At 50.7% G+C, this 12836-nt stretch overlaps 1 protein-coding gene across 1 annotated transcript in view; it reads left to right on the plus strand.

Annotated features, from left to right (window-relative positions):
• Nucleotides 1-2385: 2385 nt before the first annotated feature.
• Nucleotides 2386-12836, plus strand: part of URB1 (URB1 ribosome biogenesis homolog) — a 78215-nt gene continuing 67764 nt past the window's right edge. Inside the window, 4 exon segments of the mRNA XM_070367162.1 lie at nucleotides 2386-2623; nucleotides 4887-5026; nucleotides 5963-6114; nucleotides 7015-7147. Coding sequence (XP_070223263.1) covers nucleotides 2482-2623; nucleotides 4887-5026; nucleotides 5963-6114; nucleotides 7015-7147 — 567 coding nt within the window. The 5' untranslated portion in view covers nucleotides 2386-2481.

Genomic DNA, 12836 nt, shown 5'->3' on the forward strand with positions numbered 1-12836 from the left:
CTGAATAGTTTTTGACTGTTTCCTACATCTCTCTCCTGCTCCCTCCTCTCTCCCTCCTGTCTCTTTGGTCAGGTCCACTCTGGTTGAAAACAAATTTGGTGGTTGGCAATAAACCACAGAAAAGAACCCGTGTTGACAATTAGTCAAAATTAAGTCTGTCTTAGAGAACAAACTCATGGTTCCTGGCTGGGGTGGGTGGGGGGAACATTGGGGGAAAAGGATGGTTAGGGAGCTTGGGATGGACATCTACACACTGCTATATTTAAAATGGATAACCAACAAGGACCCACTGTATAGCACAGGGAACTCTGCTCAGTGTTATGTGGCAGCCCGAATGGGAGCGGAGTTTGAGGAAAATGGATACATGTATATGTATGGCTGAATCCCTTTGCTGTCCACCTGAAACTATCACAACATTGTTATCTATTATACTCCAATATTAAATAAAAAGTTTTTAAAAAATAATTAAGTCTGTCTAGTAAAGTAAGCCAGAAGGAAAAACACCAATACAGTATACTAACGCATATATATGGAATTTAGAAAGATGGTAACAATAACCCTGTGAACGAGACAGCAAAAGAGACAGTGATGTATAGAACAGTCTTATGGACTCTGTGGGAGAGGGAGAGGGTGGGAAGATTTGGGAGAATGGTACTGAAACATGTAAAATATCATGTATGAAATGAGATGCCAGTCCAGGTTCGATGCACGATACTGGACGCTTGGGGCTGGTGCACTGGGACGACCCAGAGGGATGGTATGGGGAGGGAGGAGTGAGGAGGGTTCAGGATGGGGAACACATGTATACCTGTGGTGGATTCATTTTGATATTTGGCAAAACTAATACAATTATGTAAAGTTTAAAAATTAAATAAAATTAAAAAAAAATAATTAAGTCTGTCTTTCCTAATAAGAGTATTACCCTTTAGAGCCTTAATTTTGGGCATATCCCTGTCTCTTAATATTGCTGCAAGAACTCATATCTGGTCAGGCCACTTGCTCTGACCTGCCTACAAGAAAAGCATTTCCACAAGCACAATAGTCTTGCTTGTGCTTGACTCACAGTCAATCCCATAGATGTTTCCTATTAGAGATTCTGGAACTTCAACAGGTCACAAAAAAACCCACATCCTTAGACATTCAATACAGATTTGCTTACAGAACCCAGGAGAGTATTTCCTCAAATTAGAGGGCGAGCTAACTGATGATTCCAGGAATCACCAAATTACTCATCTCATGACCTGGTTCATGATTTATTTGAACACATAACCACGTATTGATGAAGGGGTATTAAGGAATGCACCAGCCTGTTTTTACTATTGATGCCTCCATTTTATTTCAGAATATTTCATGTGGCTCTCAAGTCAACGAGTAACATCTTACAAAGACACACAGTCCTTTTTCCCCCGTCAAAGCAGTTTTGCACACATGGCATCATTTTCTCCGCTCGGCAACAGCTGGCTTCGCTGTTTCCATTTTAATGACCGGGGGCTTAGATGTGGCGGCCGCTGCGCTGTCCACTAGGGGTTTTCACAGACACGACTTCATTTGATCCTCTCCTCCCACCCTGCAGGGCCGAAAGGGTGACCGTCCTCCCATTAGTTAGTCTGTCTGCGGTGACATCCCACCAGGCAAGCCTGTCTTTGCCCGAGAGGTGAGATAAACTAAGGGTCGGGGTTAGGGGCATCCGCAAGACTTCGGACCGGTTGCCTTACCAAGGACCTCCCCGCAACAAGCCCGCCTGGCAATTAAGTTTAGTCGCTCAGTCTTATCCGACTCCTTTGGACCCCATGGACTGCAGCACGTCAGGCTTCCCTGTCTTTCACCATCTCCTGGAGCTTGCTTAAACTCATGTCCACTGAGTCGGTGATGCCATCCAACCATCTCTTCCTCTGTCGTCCCCTTCTCCTCCCGCCTTCAATCTATTAGCCAGGGGCATCCACCCTCCCGACCCACCAGGAGGACTTCAACTTAAGCAAAGCATCGAATCCCGCCGCGTGTTAATCAAGTTCCAGAGGCCACAGCAGAGCGTCCTCGGGGCAAGAACGAGCTCACTGTGCTGCGACTACGGGTCTGGGCTCGCGCCCTTCGGGAGCGGAGGATCTGGGGGTTCTTCCTGCTAAGAACCCTCGAGAAGGGCCGCCGAAGGCCCTCTCCTAGCCGCGGCCGAGTAGGGGAGGGGGAGTGTGTTGCGGGGAGTGTCACCTCGCTCCCGAGCCGCCAGCGACCCAGCTGCGACCGTAGCACCATACGGGAACCCGAGACTCGGAAACCGTTTACCTCTACTACAGGATTTCTGCCGGACCGCGTTGCTCACAAGCCCCGCCCCTTCCGTCGACTTTTCTCTCTAGGCCCCGCCCCTTCCGCAGCCCCACCCCCGTTCCCCCCACGTGTGAGCCCTGAGAGGCTGGCTGGGTCACCGCGCCTTTGCTTCCGCCAGGTCTCCGGGTGTGTGGATCCCGGCGCGCCGCCCGCTTGGCCATGGGGGTCCCCAAGAGGAAGGTCTCGGGCGGCCAGGACGGCGCGGCTGCCCGGGCGAGCACAGCCAAGCGGGCCCGCACCGAAGAGCTCACGGGCGTGCGCTTCAAGGCTCAGCTGAGGGACCCGCAGGGCGCGGGGCCGGGTGAGTGCAGCGGGGAAGAGAGCGCGAGCTTGAGAGGCGATCTGATCTCCCAGCTTCTTCTGTCTGCGTGGGGCCTCCGTGTGCAGACGCAGCAGCTCCTTTCTGCGGCGAGGGTCAGAGCCCAGCCTCCCGATTTGCAGTCGGGAAACCGAGACCTGGGTGCCGGGGAGTCCAGGGCCACGATTTGCTTGATGGTGACAGTTTCCTTGCGAGTACATGCTTCCCCTGCCCGGGCAGCATCTGTCAGCAAGCTCTAAAATTCTTTTTATTGCAGTTGTTAGGAAAGTGGATAAATGTACTCCTCATTCATCACAGCAGATATTTATGGAGTCCTGACTGAGTCGGAGGCTTCCCTCATAGCTCAATCGGTAAAGAATCTGCTGCAATGCAGGAGACCCAGGTTCGATTCTTGGGTCGGGAAGATCCCCTGGAGAAAGGCATGGCAACCCACTCCAGTATTCTCCAGGGAGAATACCATGGACAGAGGGTTATAGTCCATGGGATTGCAAGTCATTTCGGGGCTGTTCAGTGAGCCTGTTTGCAGTTACTGCCATGGCTGTCAGCTCTGTTTTGCGTAGCTTTGATTCTCCACCACTCACACTGACCCAAGAACACGTAATAAGCTATCACAGGAAGCCACCACAGGGTCTGTCAGTTGACCAAGATTAGTGACTGATACGAAGTAGATTCTATAATTCAACTTTTTGAAAAGTGTGATCACCCTTGCACAACTTCTTGTAATCCATTAGAAAGTATTTAGATTATGAGGACAAAGCACAATCGAATTAGGCTAATATGTGGAAACACTGGCATTGTGTCAAAATGAAACAGTGACAGTGTTTCTCTCAAGTGAAAAATTAAGTTCATGGCCAGAATATCCTCAGTTTCTAGTTTGTCTTCCACAGATTTTTTTTTTAAAGGTTTGATATCTGCAACTGCTAGCTAGTACTAGGAAGATGATACCTGCTTTAGCACAGAATTACACATTTCATTCATTCATTTGTTCATTAGTTTTTGGGGAAGGAAATGGCAACCCACTCCAGTATTGCCTGAAAAATCCCATGGACAGAGGAGCCTGGTGGGCTACAGTCCAAAGGGTCACAGAGTTGGACATGACTGAGTGACTAAGCACATACATTTCATTCATTCATTTGTTCATTATTTACAAGGGGCTGTTATTTGCTGGGGTAGAGATCAAATGGTAAGAATCAGATGGGCCCTGCCATTTTTAGACTGAATGTGTAAGTGAGAACATACAGTATTTGTCTTTCCCTAACTTGTTTCATTTACTGCCTTCAGGGTTCATATAGAATGTTGCAAAAGGTGAAGTTTCCTACTGTCTTTTTTTTACTTTTTTAATTTTGGCTGCACTGAGTGGCATGTGGGATCTTACGATTGAACCTGCACCTCTTGCAGTGGAAGCTTGGAGTCTTAACCACTGGACCACCAGGAAAGTCCCCAGTGTCCTTCTTTTTTAAAGGCTGAATAATATTCCATTGTGTGTATTTCTTTCCTTTGTGTTTTTTGATATGGACAAGTTTAAAGCATTTTTATTTTGCTTTAGTTATCTATTTGTTCGCTCATTTATTTATGTATGGCTGCACCGTACAGCGTGTGCCAGCTGAGTTCCCCAGCCAAGGATCGAACCCATGCCCCCTGCAGTGGAAGCACAGAGTCTTAACCAGTAGACCACCAGGGTAGTCCCTGATGTGGACCCTTTTAAAAGTCTTTATTGAATTTGTTGCAATATTGTTTCTGTTTTCTGTTTTGTGTTTTTTTGGCCAGGAGGCCTCTGAGATCTTGGCTCCTTGACCAGGGGTTGAGACCTGCCCCTCTGCATTGGAAGGCGAAGTTTTAACCACTGGAAGTCCCTTTTATGTGTATTTCTGTGTATAGATATACCACATTTTCTTTATCCATTATTCCCCCTTCAGTTGATGGGCGGTGGGGATGGAGAGCAGGGTTACATTGATAAAGACCCAGAGGATGCCCAGGAGCATCGAATAGTAACCCATCAGGAGGATTCCTGCAGCAGGAACGGTTCTGCTCTCAGCCAGTGCCTTTGAAAGATGCTCCCCATGACTTAAGGACATGTCCTCTTGATCTCCCTGTCTCCACCCTGCTCCTCTGTTCCATCTTGTCACGGGCGGCTTCCAGTCACCTGGCTATTTCCTGCCAGCAATCTCCCTCTGTCACCGTAGCACCAGGGATTGTTTCTAAAGAGACTGTCCTTATTAACATCTGACCCTGCCTCTCATTTCAGCCCTGGAGGCATTTGTTTCCGCTGCTAAGAAGCTCCCCCGAGAAGATGTGTACGATGTTGTGGAGGGGTACATCAAGATTTCTGTGGAGTGTGCCGAGATTTTCCAGCTCCTGAGTGGGGAGAAGCGCCCTGAAAGTGAAGTATGCTCTTCCTTACCTGGCCTGATGGGGAGAAGCAAAAGTCAGTGCTACTGTTGTGTTAGGGCTTCCCTGGTGGCTCAGTGGTAAAGAGTCCACCCGCCAAGCAGGAGACCCAAGTTCGATCCCTGGGTGGGAAAGATCCCCTTGAGAAAGAAATGGCAACCCACTCCAGTATTCTAGCCTGGAAAATCCCATGGACAGAAGAGCCTGGTGGGCTACAGTCCACGGGGTCGCAAAAGAGTTGGACACAACTGAGCGACTAAATAACAACAACTATTACGTTAAGCTTGATGAAAAGAAATGTGATATAAATCTCCAAAATTACCAGTAGAAAGTTACCAGCTTTCTACTGAAAATGATGCTTTGTGCCTGGGCTGTAGAGATACATTCATTTTTTGCATTGTAACCTTTGAAAGCCATTAGAGGAAAGTGCTAACTTGTTACTGGTGAATAATAGCAGAAGGAAGGATCATAGATTCTTGTCTAAACACACTTGGTTTCTGAATGGTTTGCTTTAATGGAAGGGAAATAGGTAAAGACTGTGTGTCCCAGGTAGAGATGTATATTGAGTTGTCTGTTGTTTTCTGCTTCCAAAGAGGTTCAGAATTTGAGGCGTTTATGAACCTGTTGAAGTCTCAGGATTATTGCTGTAAGGCTGTAGACCTGAATATCCCCAAAGCAGTGAGGTGGAATCATTACTAGAAATTTCTCTTTTAATTTCATTTGGTTTAATTGTAAGCAAGCTGTTCTCTATTTAGCTAGACTCTTGGAGCAAGGCTAATTCCAGACTCAGGGCCTGGCAGATCTCTGTGTCTGATTCGGGATCTGGCAGATTGAAAAATTTAAACCTGCAGGTGACTGTGGCTAAGACAAATGTCTGTAGAGGCGGAAAAGAAAAGGAGATGATTTGTAAGCACCTCGGTTCTGTCTTTGCAGATGCTTTTAGTATTTCAAGTTTTCGAGGCCATATTATTGCGGACAGCCAGTGACCTTTCCCATTTTCACGTGGTGGGGACCAACATCGTGAAGAAGCTAATGAATAACCACATGAAGCTCATCTGTGAGTCCCTGTACGCCTCGGGTTACAGGTACGTTGGCCGCCTGTACGTGGCAGGACTGGCCTTGGACTTGGTCAGCGTTCAGCTCTCCACGAGGGCACTTGACCTTTTCTGTACCCGCCCGCAGAGCTGAGCTGTTTCCGAGGCTATGGCAGAGTCCCTCCTCCTACTGTTGACTGTCCCCTCGCTGTCACCGACTCCTCTGCTGCTTCGGGTCCCTCTGCTCCCGCCCTGCCACCCCCCCTGTGGTCTAGGGAACACCCCAGACCTCCTTAACGCTGCCTGTCCTTTTAACCCTCATCTCCTAGGTCTTCGCAAACTCCTTCCCTCTCCACCTTCATAGCCTTGCGGAGGTGTCATCTCAGGGAGGCCCTGTCTGACCATCCCATTATGGCACAGCTGAATGTGTGCCATAATATCCATAGCCATCTCCTGACCCACTGTCTCCCTCCACTGGGGTGCAGGGTGCATGGCGGTGGGGCCTTGACGGTCTCGTAAATTGCTGTTTTCCCAGCACTTAAATAGGGTGTGGTAGGTGCTCGGTCACCGCGGATTCTGGGTGACCTCCCGCAGGGTGGCAAGCCGCCAGGCACTTGCATCTAGAGATGTCCTCTGTGCAGAAGTCTTCCCCTGGCCGGCACTGGGTGGGAGTGGGGTCCAGCTCCATGATGATTTACTGGAAACAGACATGTCCGTCTTCTCTCTACCTTCATCTTGAGTTCTTGGATTGTCCTCAGACTCAGGTTTTTAGCTTTCTTTGAAGATTTTGTTAGGGTATTTTTTTTCTTAAAGGGCATGTCTCCGTGTTTCCTTCCCCCTGGTTTCTGGTGTGGGGCCAGCAGACCGCACAGAGAGGTTGCAGCTGGCTCGAGGCGAGGGGGCCTTTGTGGTCCTGCCGTCACGACACCAGGTCCCGCTTGTCCTGAACAGGATGGCTCGAGCCTGCCTGAACCTGATGGCCGCCATGGTGACCCAGGGTCCCGAGGCCGCCAGGGACGTCTGCAGCCATTTTGATTTGAATAAGAAGACCTTGTACACCCTGGTGACCAAGAGGGATCCAAAGGTGAGGAGTGTCTCATGTGTTTCCCCCTGCCCTGAGTGTTTCCTTTCCTTCTAGAGGGCTGCGGTGGTTCCTGGGTCCTCCTCCCTCTGGCCTCGGTCCTCACGTAGATGGAGTGGGAGGCCTCCATGTGAAAGGTGTGTGCCTCGGCAGCCACTTTGAGCCTCTGAGGAAGGGTGGCCTCGCCCCGGCTGGTGGTGGGGGCCTGGTCGCCTGGTGGGGCCTGAGTGACAGGGACGTGAGGCCAGCTCCCCTGGGGCTCAGCGTGGCGGGGCCTCTCTGGCCCGTGAGGATGGTGCAGCTGGCGGGCGTCTTCCCAGAGCGGCGGTGGTGGTCTCCGTGGGCCTCACGGGGTGGTCCTCCCATGCTTGTCCCGTCCACTGTGTGGAAAAGCCCTTGAGAAGCCACGCCAGTGAGCTCATCAGAAACGACATTTATGACTTTTTAAAAAAATAATTATTATTTATTCTTTGCTTTATTTTGTGACTGTCCTGGGTCTTCAGTACTCTGCACGCTTTTCTCTAGTTGTGGCACGCAGGGGCTGCTCTCCAGCTGCGGTGTGAGGGCTTCCCCCTGCCGTGGCCTCTCCGCCTGTGGAGCACAGGCCCTAGGCACACGGATTTCAGTCACTGTGGCTCTCTGGGTGCAGCTCCCGGGCTCTAGAGCACAGGTTCAGTAGTTAGTGGCACAGGCTCAGTTGCTCTGTGACATGTGGGAATCTTCCTGGATCGAGGATTGAACCCGTGTCTCCTGCGTTTGGCAGGCGGATTCTTTACCACAGAGCCACCAGGGAAGCCTGACGTTTGTGGCTTTTTAATATGTTCCTTGTGCCTCCCAGTTAGAAGTCTTAACGATGGGTAGGGGCTGGATTGTGCCAAAGAGAATCCAAGTGTGAACGGTTGGTTGTGAGAGTTGTCTAAAGAAGAAAGGTTTTCTAGGAGCTCCAGAAGTTTCCCTTGGGTTCGAAAGGATCTTGAGGGAAAAGCACGAGTTTCTGAACACATGAGCCAGAGCATGGGCACCTTCAACCCCTGTGCTAGCTGTGGGTGATCGAGGTGCCCCTTCCTCTTTGCAGGGTGCCCCTCCCCACTGAGCTTCCCATGTGGCGCTAGTGGTAAAGGATTTGCCTGCCAGGGCAGGAGACGTGGGTTCAATCCCTGGGTTGGGAAGATCCCCTTGAGAAGGGCATGATAGCCCACTCCAGTGTTCTTGCGTGGAGAATTCCCATAGACAGAGGAGCCTGGCAGGTTACAGTCCATGGGGTCTCAAAGAGTCGGATATGACTGAAGCAACTTAACACACACACACCCTCACTGCTGGCTCCGTCCCCCACGCCCCCTTCCTTGACATTGGCATCAGGTGACAGAGGCCCACCTCTGTCTGCCCGGGTGGAGGAGCCACACTAGAACAAGTGACTTCTGCAGCCAGGCGTGACCTCCTTCTCCGGCTCTTCCTAGGAAATAAAGAGTTTCTATGCTGCCAGGTAATAACTAGACTGAAGGTGAATCACAGTAACAATAGCGTTGAAGGTTTTTCTGGAATAATGAATCAGGTTTTCTCTGAGGAAAAACTTCCAGGTCTTCGTGTTTCATGGATATACTATAATCGGTGTGTTCGAAGTTCCACTTAATGAGTGACGGCTCCTGGCATCTGAACGTGTGTCTGACAAAAAGAAGGTGTGTGCTATCCACCCCCAAGGGCAGACCTGGCTCTGTGGTCTTCCCTGGCCGTCAGCCTGGCAGTAATTACCTGTCAGAATCCCTTCCCTTTCCCGCCCTCAGTCTTGGCCTCAACCCACCCTTCCATCTTAAGTAAAGTGCACGTCAGCAGACAGGCCATCCAGACCGCACAGCATGGGAAAGCCCAGTCCTTGTCCGGGTCCGGCTGCTTCAGCTCAGGGCCTCCACAAGTCATTTTCCCTCTTGATCCGGAAAACGGGAGTTAACTGTAGAAATGAAAGTATTTTTGCTTTGCTTAATCATCCGTATCAAGTGTCTTACATACTTTGTGCGTGCTGTGCTAAGTCACTTCCGTCCTGTCCAACTCTTTGCGACCCCACGGACTCTAGCCCGCCAGGCTCCTCTGTCCGTGGGGTTCTCTAGGCAAGAACACTGGAGTGGGTTGCCATGCCCGCCTGCAGGGGGTCTTCCCAACCCAGGGATCGAGCACAAGCCTCTCACGTCTTGCAGGTGGGGTTCTTTACCACTGGTGCCACCCTCTGCACTGGAAGTGTGGAGTCTTAGTCAGTGGACTGCCAGGGAAGTCCGAAACTTTGTATATTGTAGGAAATAGTTTCTAGACAGTAAAAAATTTTTTTCATATGGGAAATGTCAGGAACATTCAAAAATAGACATCAGCACAGTGACTTCCTATGTCCCTGTCATCCAACTTCAGATGCTGTCATCCTTTCCTGCCTTTAAGTTTTGGGGCAGACAGTCAATTACAGCATGTGTGTGTGTGTGTGTGTGTGTGTGTGTGTGTGTGTTTGTGTGTGTGTGTGTGTATGCTAAGTCGCTTCAATCAGACAGAGTCATGTCCAACTCTTTGCAGCCCTGTTGACTATAACCCGCCAGGTTCCACTGTCCGTGAGATTCGGTTGCCATGTCCTCCTCCAGGGGAATCTTCCCGACCCAGGGATTGAACCAGCTCTCTTGCTTCTCCTGCGTTGGCAGGCGGGTTCTTTACCACTAGCGCCACCTGGGACGCCCCTCTTACAGCACATCGCACATACATTTCGACTATAAATATTCAGTATCTCGAACAGAAAGCAACATTTTAGAAAACAAAACCATGGTGCCATCATCATACTTAACACTGTGAATAACCATCGTCTGATGCCCAATTCAGTCTCAGCTTTTCCCCCACTGTCTCAGAAACATCTGTACCCTCTGTGGTTCAAATCAGGATCCACACAGGGCTACAGGGGGTGTTCTGCTGATGCTTTTCTTAAATCTCTCCAGATCTTTGAATTTTCTGCTTTTCTCCCACTTTTTTTTTTTTAAGTCATTTAGTTGTTGAAGAAGCTAAGAGAGATATTTCTTTTCAATGTTTTTAACATTTTGGAGGGAGTTATTCAAGCCTCTTGAAGAAAGAGGACTATGAATATTTTTTCTCATCCAAAGAAAGCATTGTTAAAAGTCCTGTGCCAAAGAGCTGTTTTACCAAATATGTTTTGGTCTATTTCAGACAGTGTTTTGCAGAACACGCCGTCGAGTTCAGGATGTTTTCTCCCTGGGGTAAGAGCCCCGTGAAGTCAGAGTGTAGGAATGAGGGCAGGCGTGTGTGGCCTTCTTGCCTTTGATGGAGTTTGCTGGAGACGCAGGGCGGCAGCTGGGGGCAGCAAGGGGCTGTGGTCAGGGGGACAAGGCCTGGCAGTGGCTGCTGGAGAATGAACAGCCAAGGCTGTGTCTCAGGGGTCTTGTTTTCCACCATGTCAGGAATCTGAACTTTGGGGTTCTCTGGGACATAAAAGATGGATGCCAGCGGGTGAGAACTAACTTCCGTTTCAGTTCAAAATCCATTGCTGGCAGCACCCGTGAGAGGGTCTCTGCTGTGCTCACATGGGATAGAAAGACCTAGAATGGCAGTTTGGGACCAGCACTCCAGAGCCCTGATTCCCAGGACTTCAGTGGACAGAGAACCCCAAACATCGGGAGCCTTTCCAACTCATGGGGGAAAGATGAAACCTAATTTCATTTTACCAGGCAAGTTTTAGCATTTTGCCAGAATTCTTTTCGAGTTTAAGGCGTGTGAAGACCAGGATAAGTGAACTGTGCTTGAATCAGGTGGCACGTAGGTTTGAACGGTGAGGCATCCAGATGGCTTAGAAGCAGTGGTCGCTTGAAGCAGTTACTGAGGACAGGGATAGTATCCGAGTCACCTCTGCGTCCTCCCAGCCTGAGGTTATGACACCTTGAGTGTCACTGGTGATGTATTAACGTAGAGTTGGTGAATGAAGGCCCCAGAGCATTGCTGACACTGACGGAGTCAGAGTTTAGCTTATTTTCAGGACTTGAAAGGATCATTGTACCCAAACCACGTACTGTGAAGAGGCCCACAGGTTGGTCCCCAGAACGAGAGGATAGTTTGGGGCTCTCAGTGTATTTGAAATAAAGCAGCCCAGGTCTTACTGAAGTGTGTGCTGTGCTGTGGATGGAGATGAGCTCAGTAAATGCGAGGACCTTGCAAGGCCTCCACTCGGATGTTACAGAGCAGGGTTGAATGCACATTCTTTTCTCCAGAAGAAACAGCCAATACAACAAGACAGTTAATTTTGTACTCAGAGGCCTAAACGGTGCCACGTATGGGGCTTGCACCTTGAGAAAAAGTGGCATGGAGCTGCCAGGGGAGCGCTGAGAGGGAGGAGCCTTTCTGTAGGCAGATGCGAGGTCGAGTAGGAAGTGGTGTGTGTGTGTGCAGGTATTTCATACCATCCCAGTCCCAGTACTTTCTCACTTAGTAGTGGTGTAACCTCAAGGGAGGGGCTCCCCTGGTGGCTCAGCTGCTGAAGAGTCCACCGGCAATGTGGGAGACCTGGGTGTCGTCCCCAGGTTGGGAAGATCCCTGGAGAAGGGAGGGGCAACCCGCTCCATTGTTCTTCCTGGAGAGTCCGAGGGACAGAGGAGCCTGGCGGGCTACGGTCCATGGGGCCGCAGAGAGTCAGATCCGACTAAGCGACACACACGGAAGCTTAAGTGAGGTTTTTAAAACCCCAGTTTCCCCATCTATAAGATAGGTGTGCTGGGTGACTCTACCTAAGATTCTTATTGTAACTGAGAAAACCGATATGCACCTGGCAGGGAGCCTGGCAGTCACGAGTGCTCAGGAAACGTTACTGATACCATGCTCCTCGCCGTCACCATCGCCATTCCTCATCCACATCCTCATCCGGGCCGTCACCACCAGCACGCTCCTCACCTCCTCACCCTCCTCACCTCCTCACCCTCCTCACCCTCCTCACCTCCTCACCTCCTCACCCTGCTCACGCTCCTCACCTCCTCACCTCCTCACCTCCTCACCCTCCTCACCTCCTCACCCTCCTCACCCTCCTCACCTCCTCACCTCCTCACCCTGCTCACGCTCCTTGCCCTCCTCATGCTCCTCGCCCTCCTCACGCTCCTCACCCCCTCACCACCCTCAGGCTCCTCACCACCCTCAGGCTCCTCACCTCCTCACTGTGCTCATGCTCCTCACCTCCTCACTCTCCTCACCCTCCTCATGCTCCTCACATCCTCACTACCCTCAGGCTCCTCACCTCCTAACCCTGCTCACAATCCTCACCTCCTCACACTCCTCACCCTCCTCAGGCTCCTTACCCTCCACACCCTCCTCACCTCCTCACCCTGCTCACGTTCCTCACCCCCATAACCTCACCTCCTCACCACCTCATGATCCTCACCCCTTCACCTCACCTCCTCACCCCCTCACCTCCTTACCTCCTCACCCTCCTCACGATCTTCACCCCCCTCACCTCCTCACCCTCCTCACCACCCTCTCCCCCTTACCTCCTCATGCTCCTCACCCCCCTCACCTCCTCACCCTCCTCACACTCCTCATCCCGCCACCTCCTCACCACCTCACACTCCTCACCCTCCTCACCGCCCTCACCTCCTTACCTCCTCACCCTCCTTATGATCTTTACCCCATCACCTCCTCACCCTCCTCACCACCCTCTCCCCCTCACCTCCTCATG

Source organism: Bos mutus, chromosome 1, assembly GCF_027580195.1.
Source record: "Bos mutus isolate GX-2022 chromosome 1, NWIPB_WYAK_1.1, whole genome shotgun sequence".
NCBI classification, from domain to species: domain Eukaryota; kingdom Metazoa; phylum Chordata; class Mammalia; order Artiodactyla; family Bovidae; genus Bos; species Bos mutus.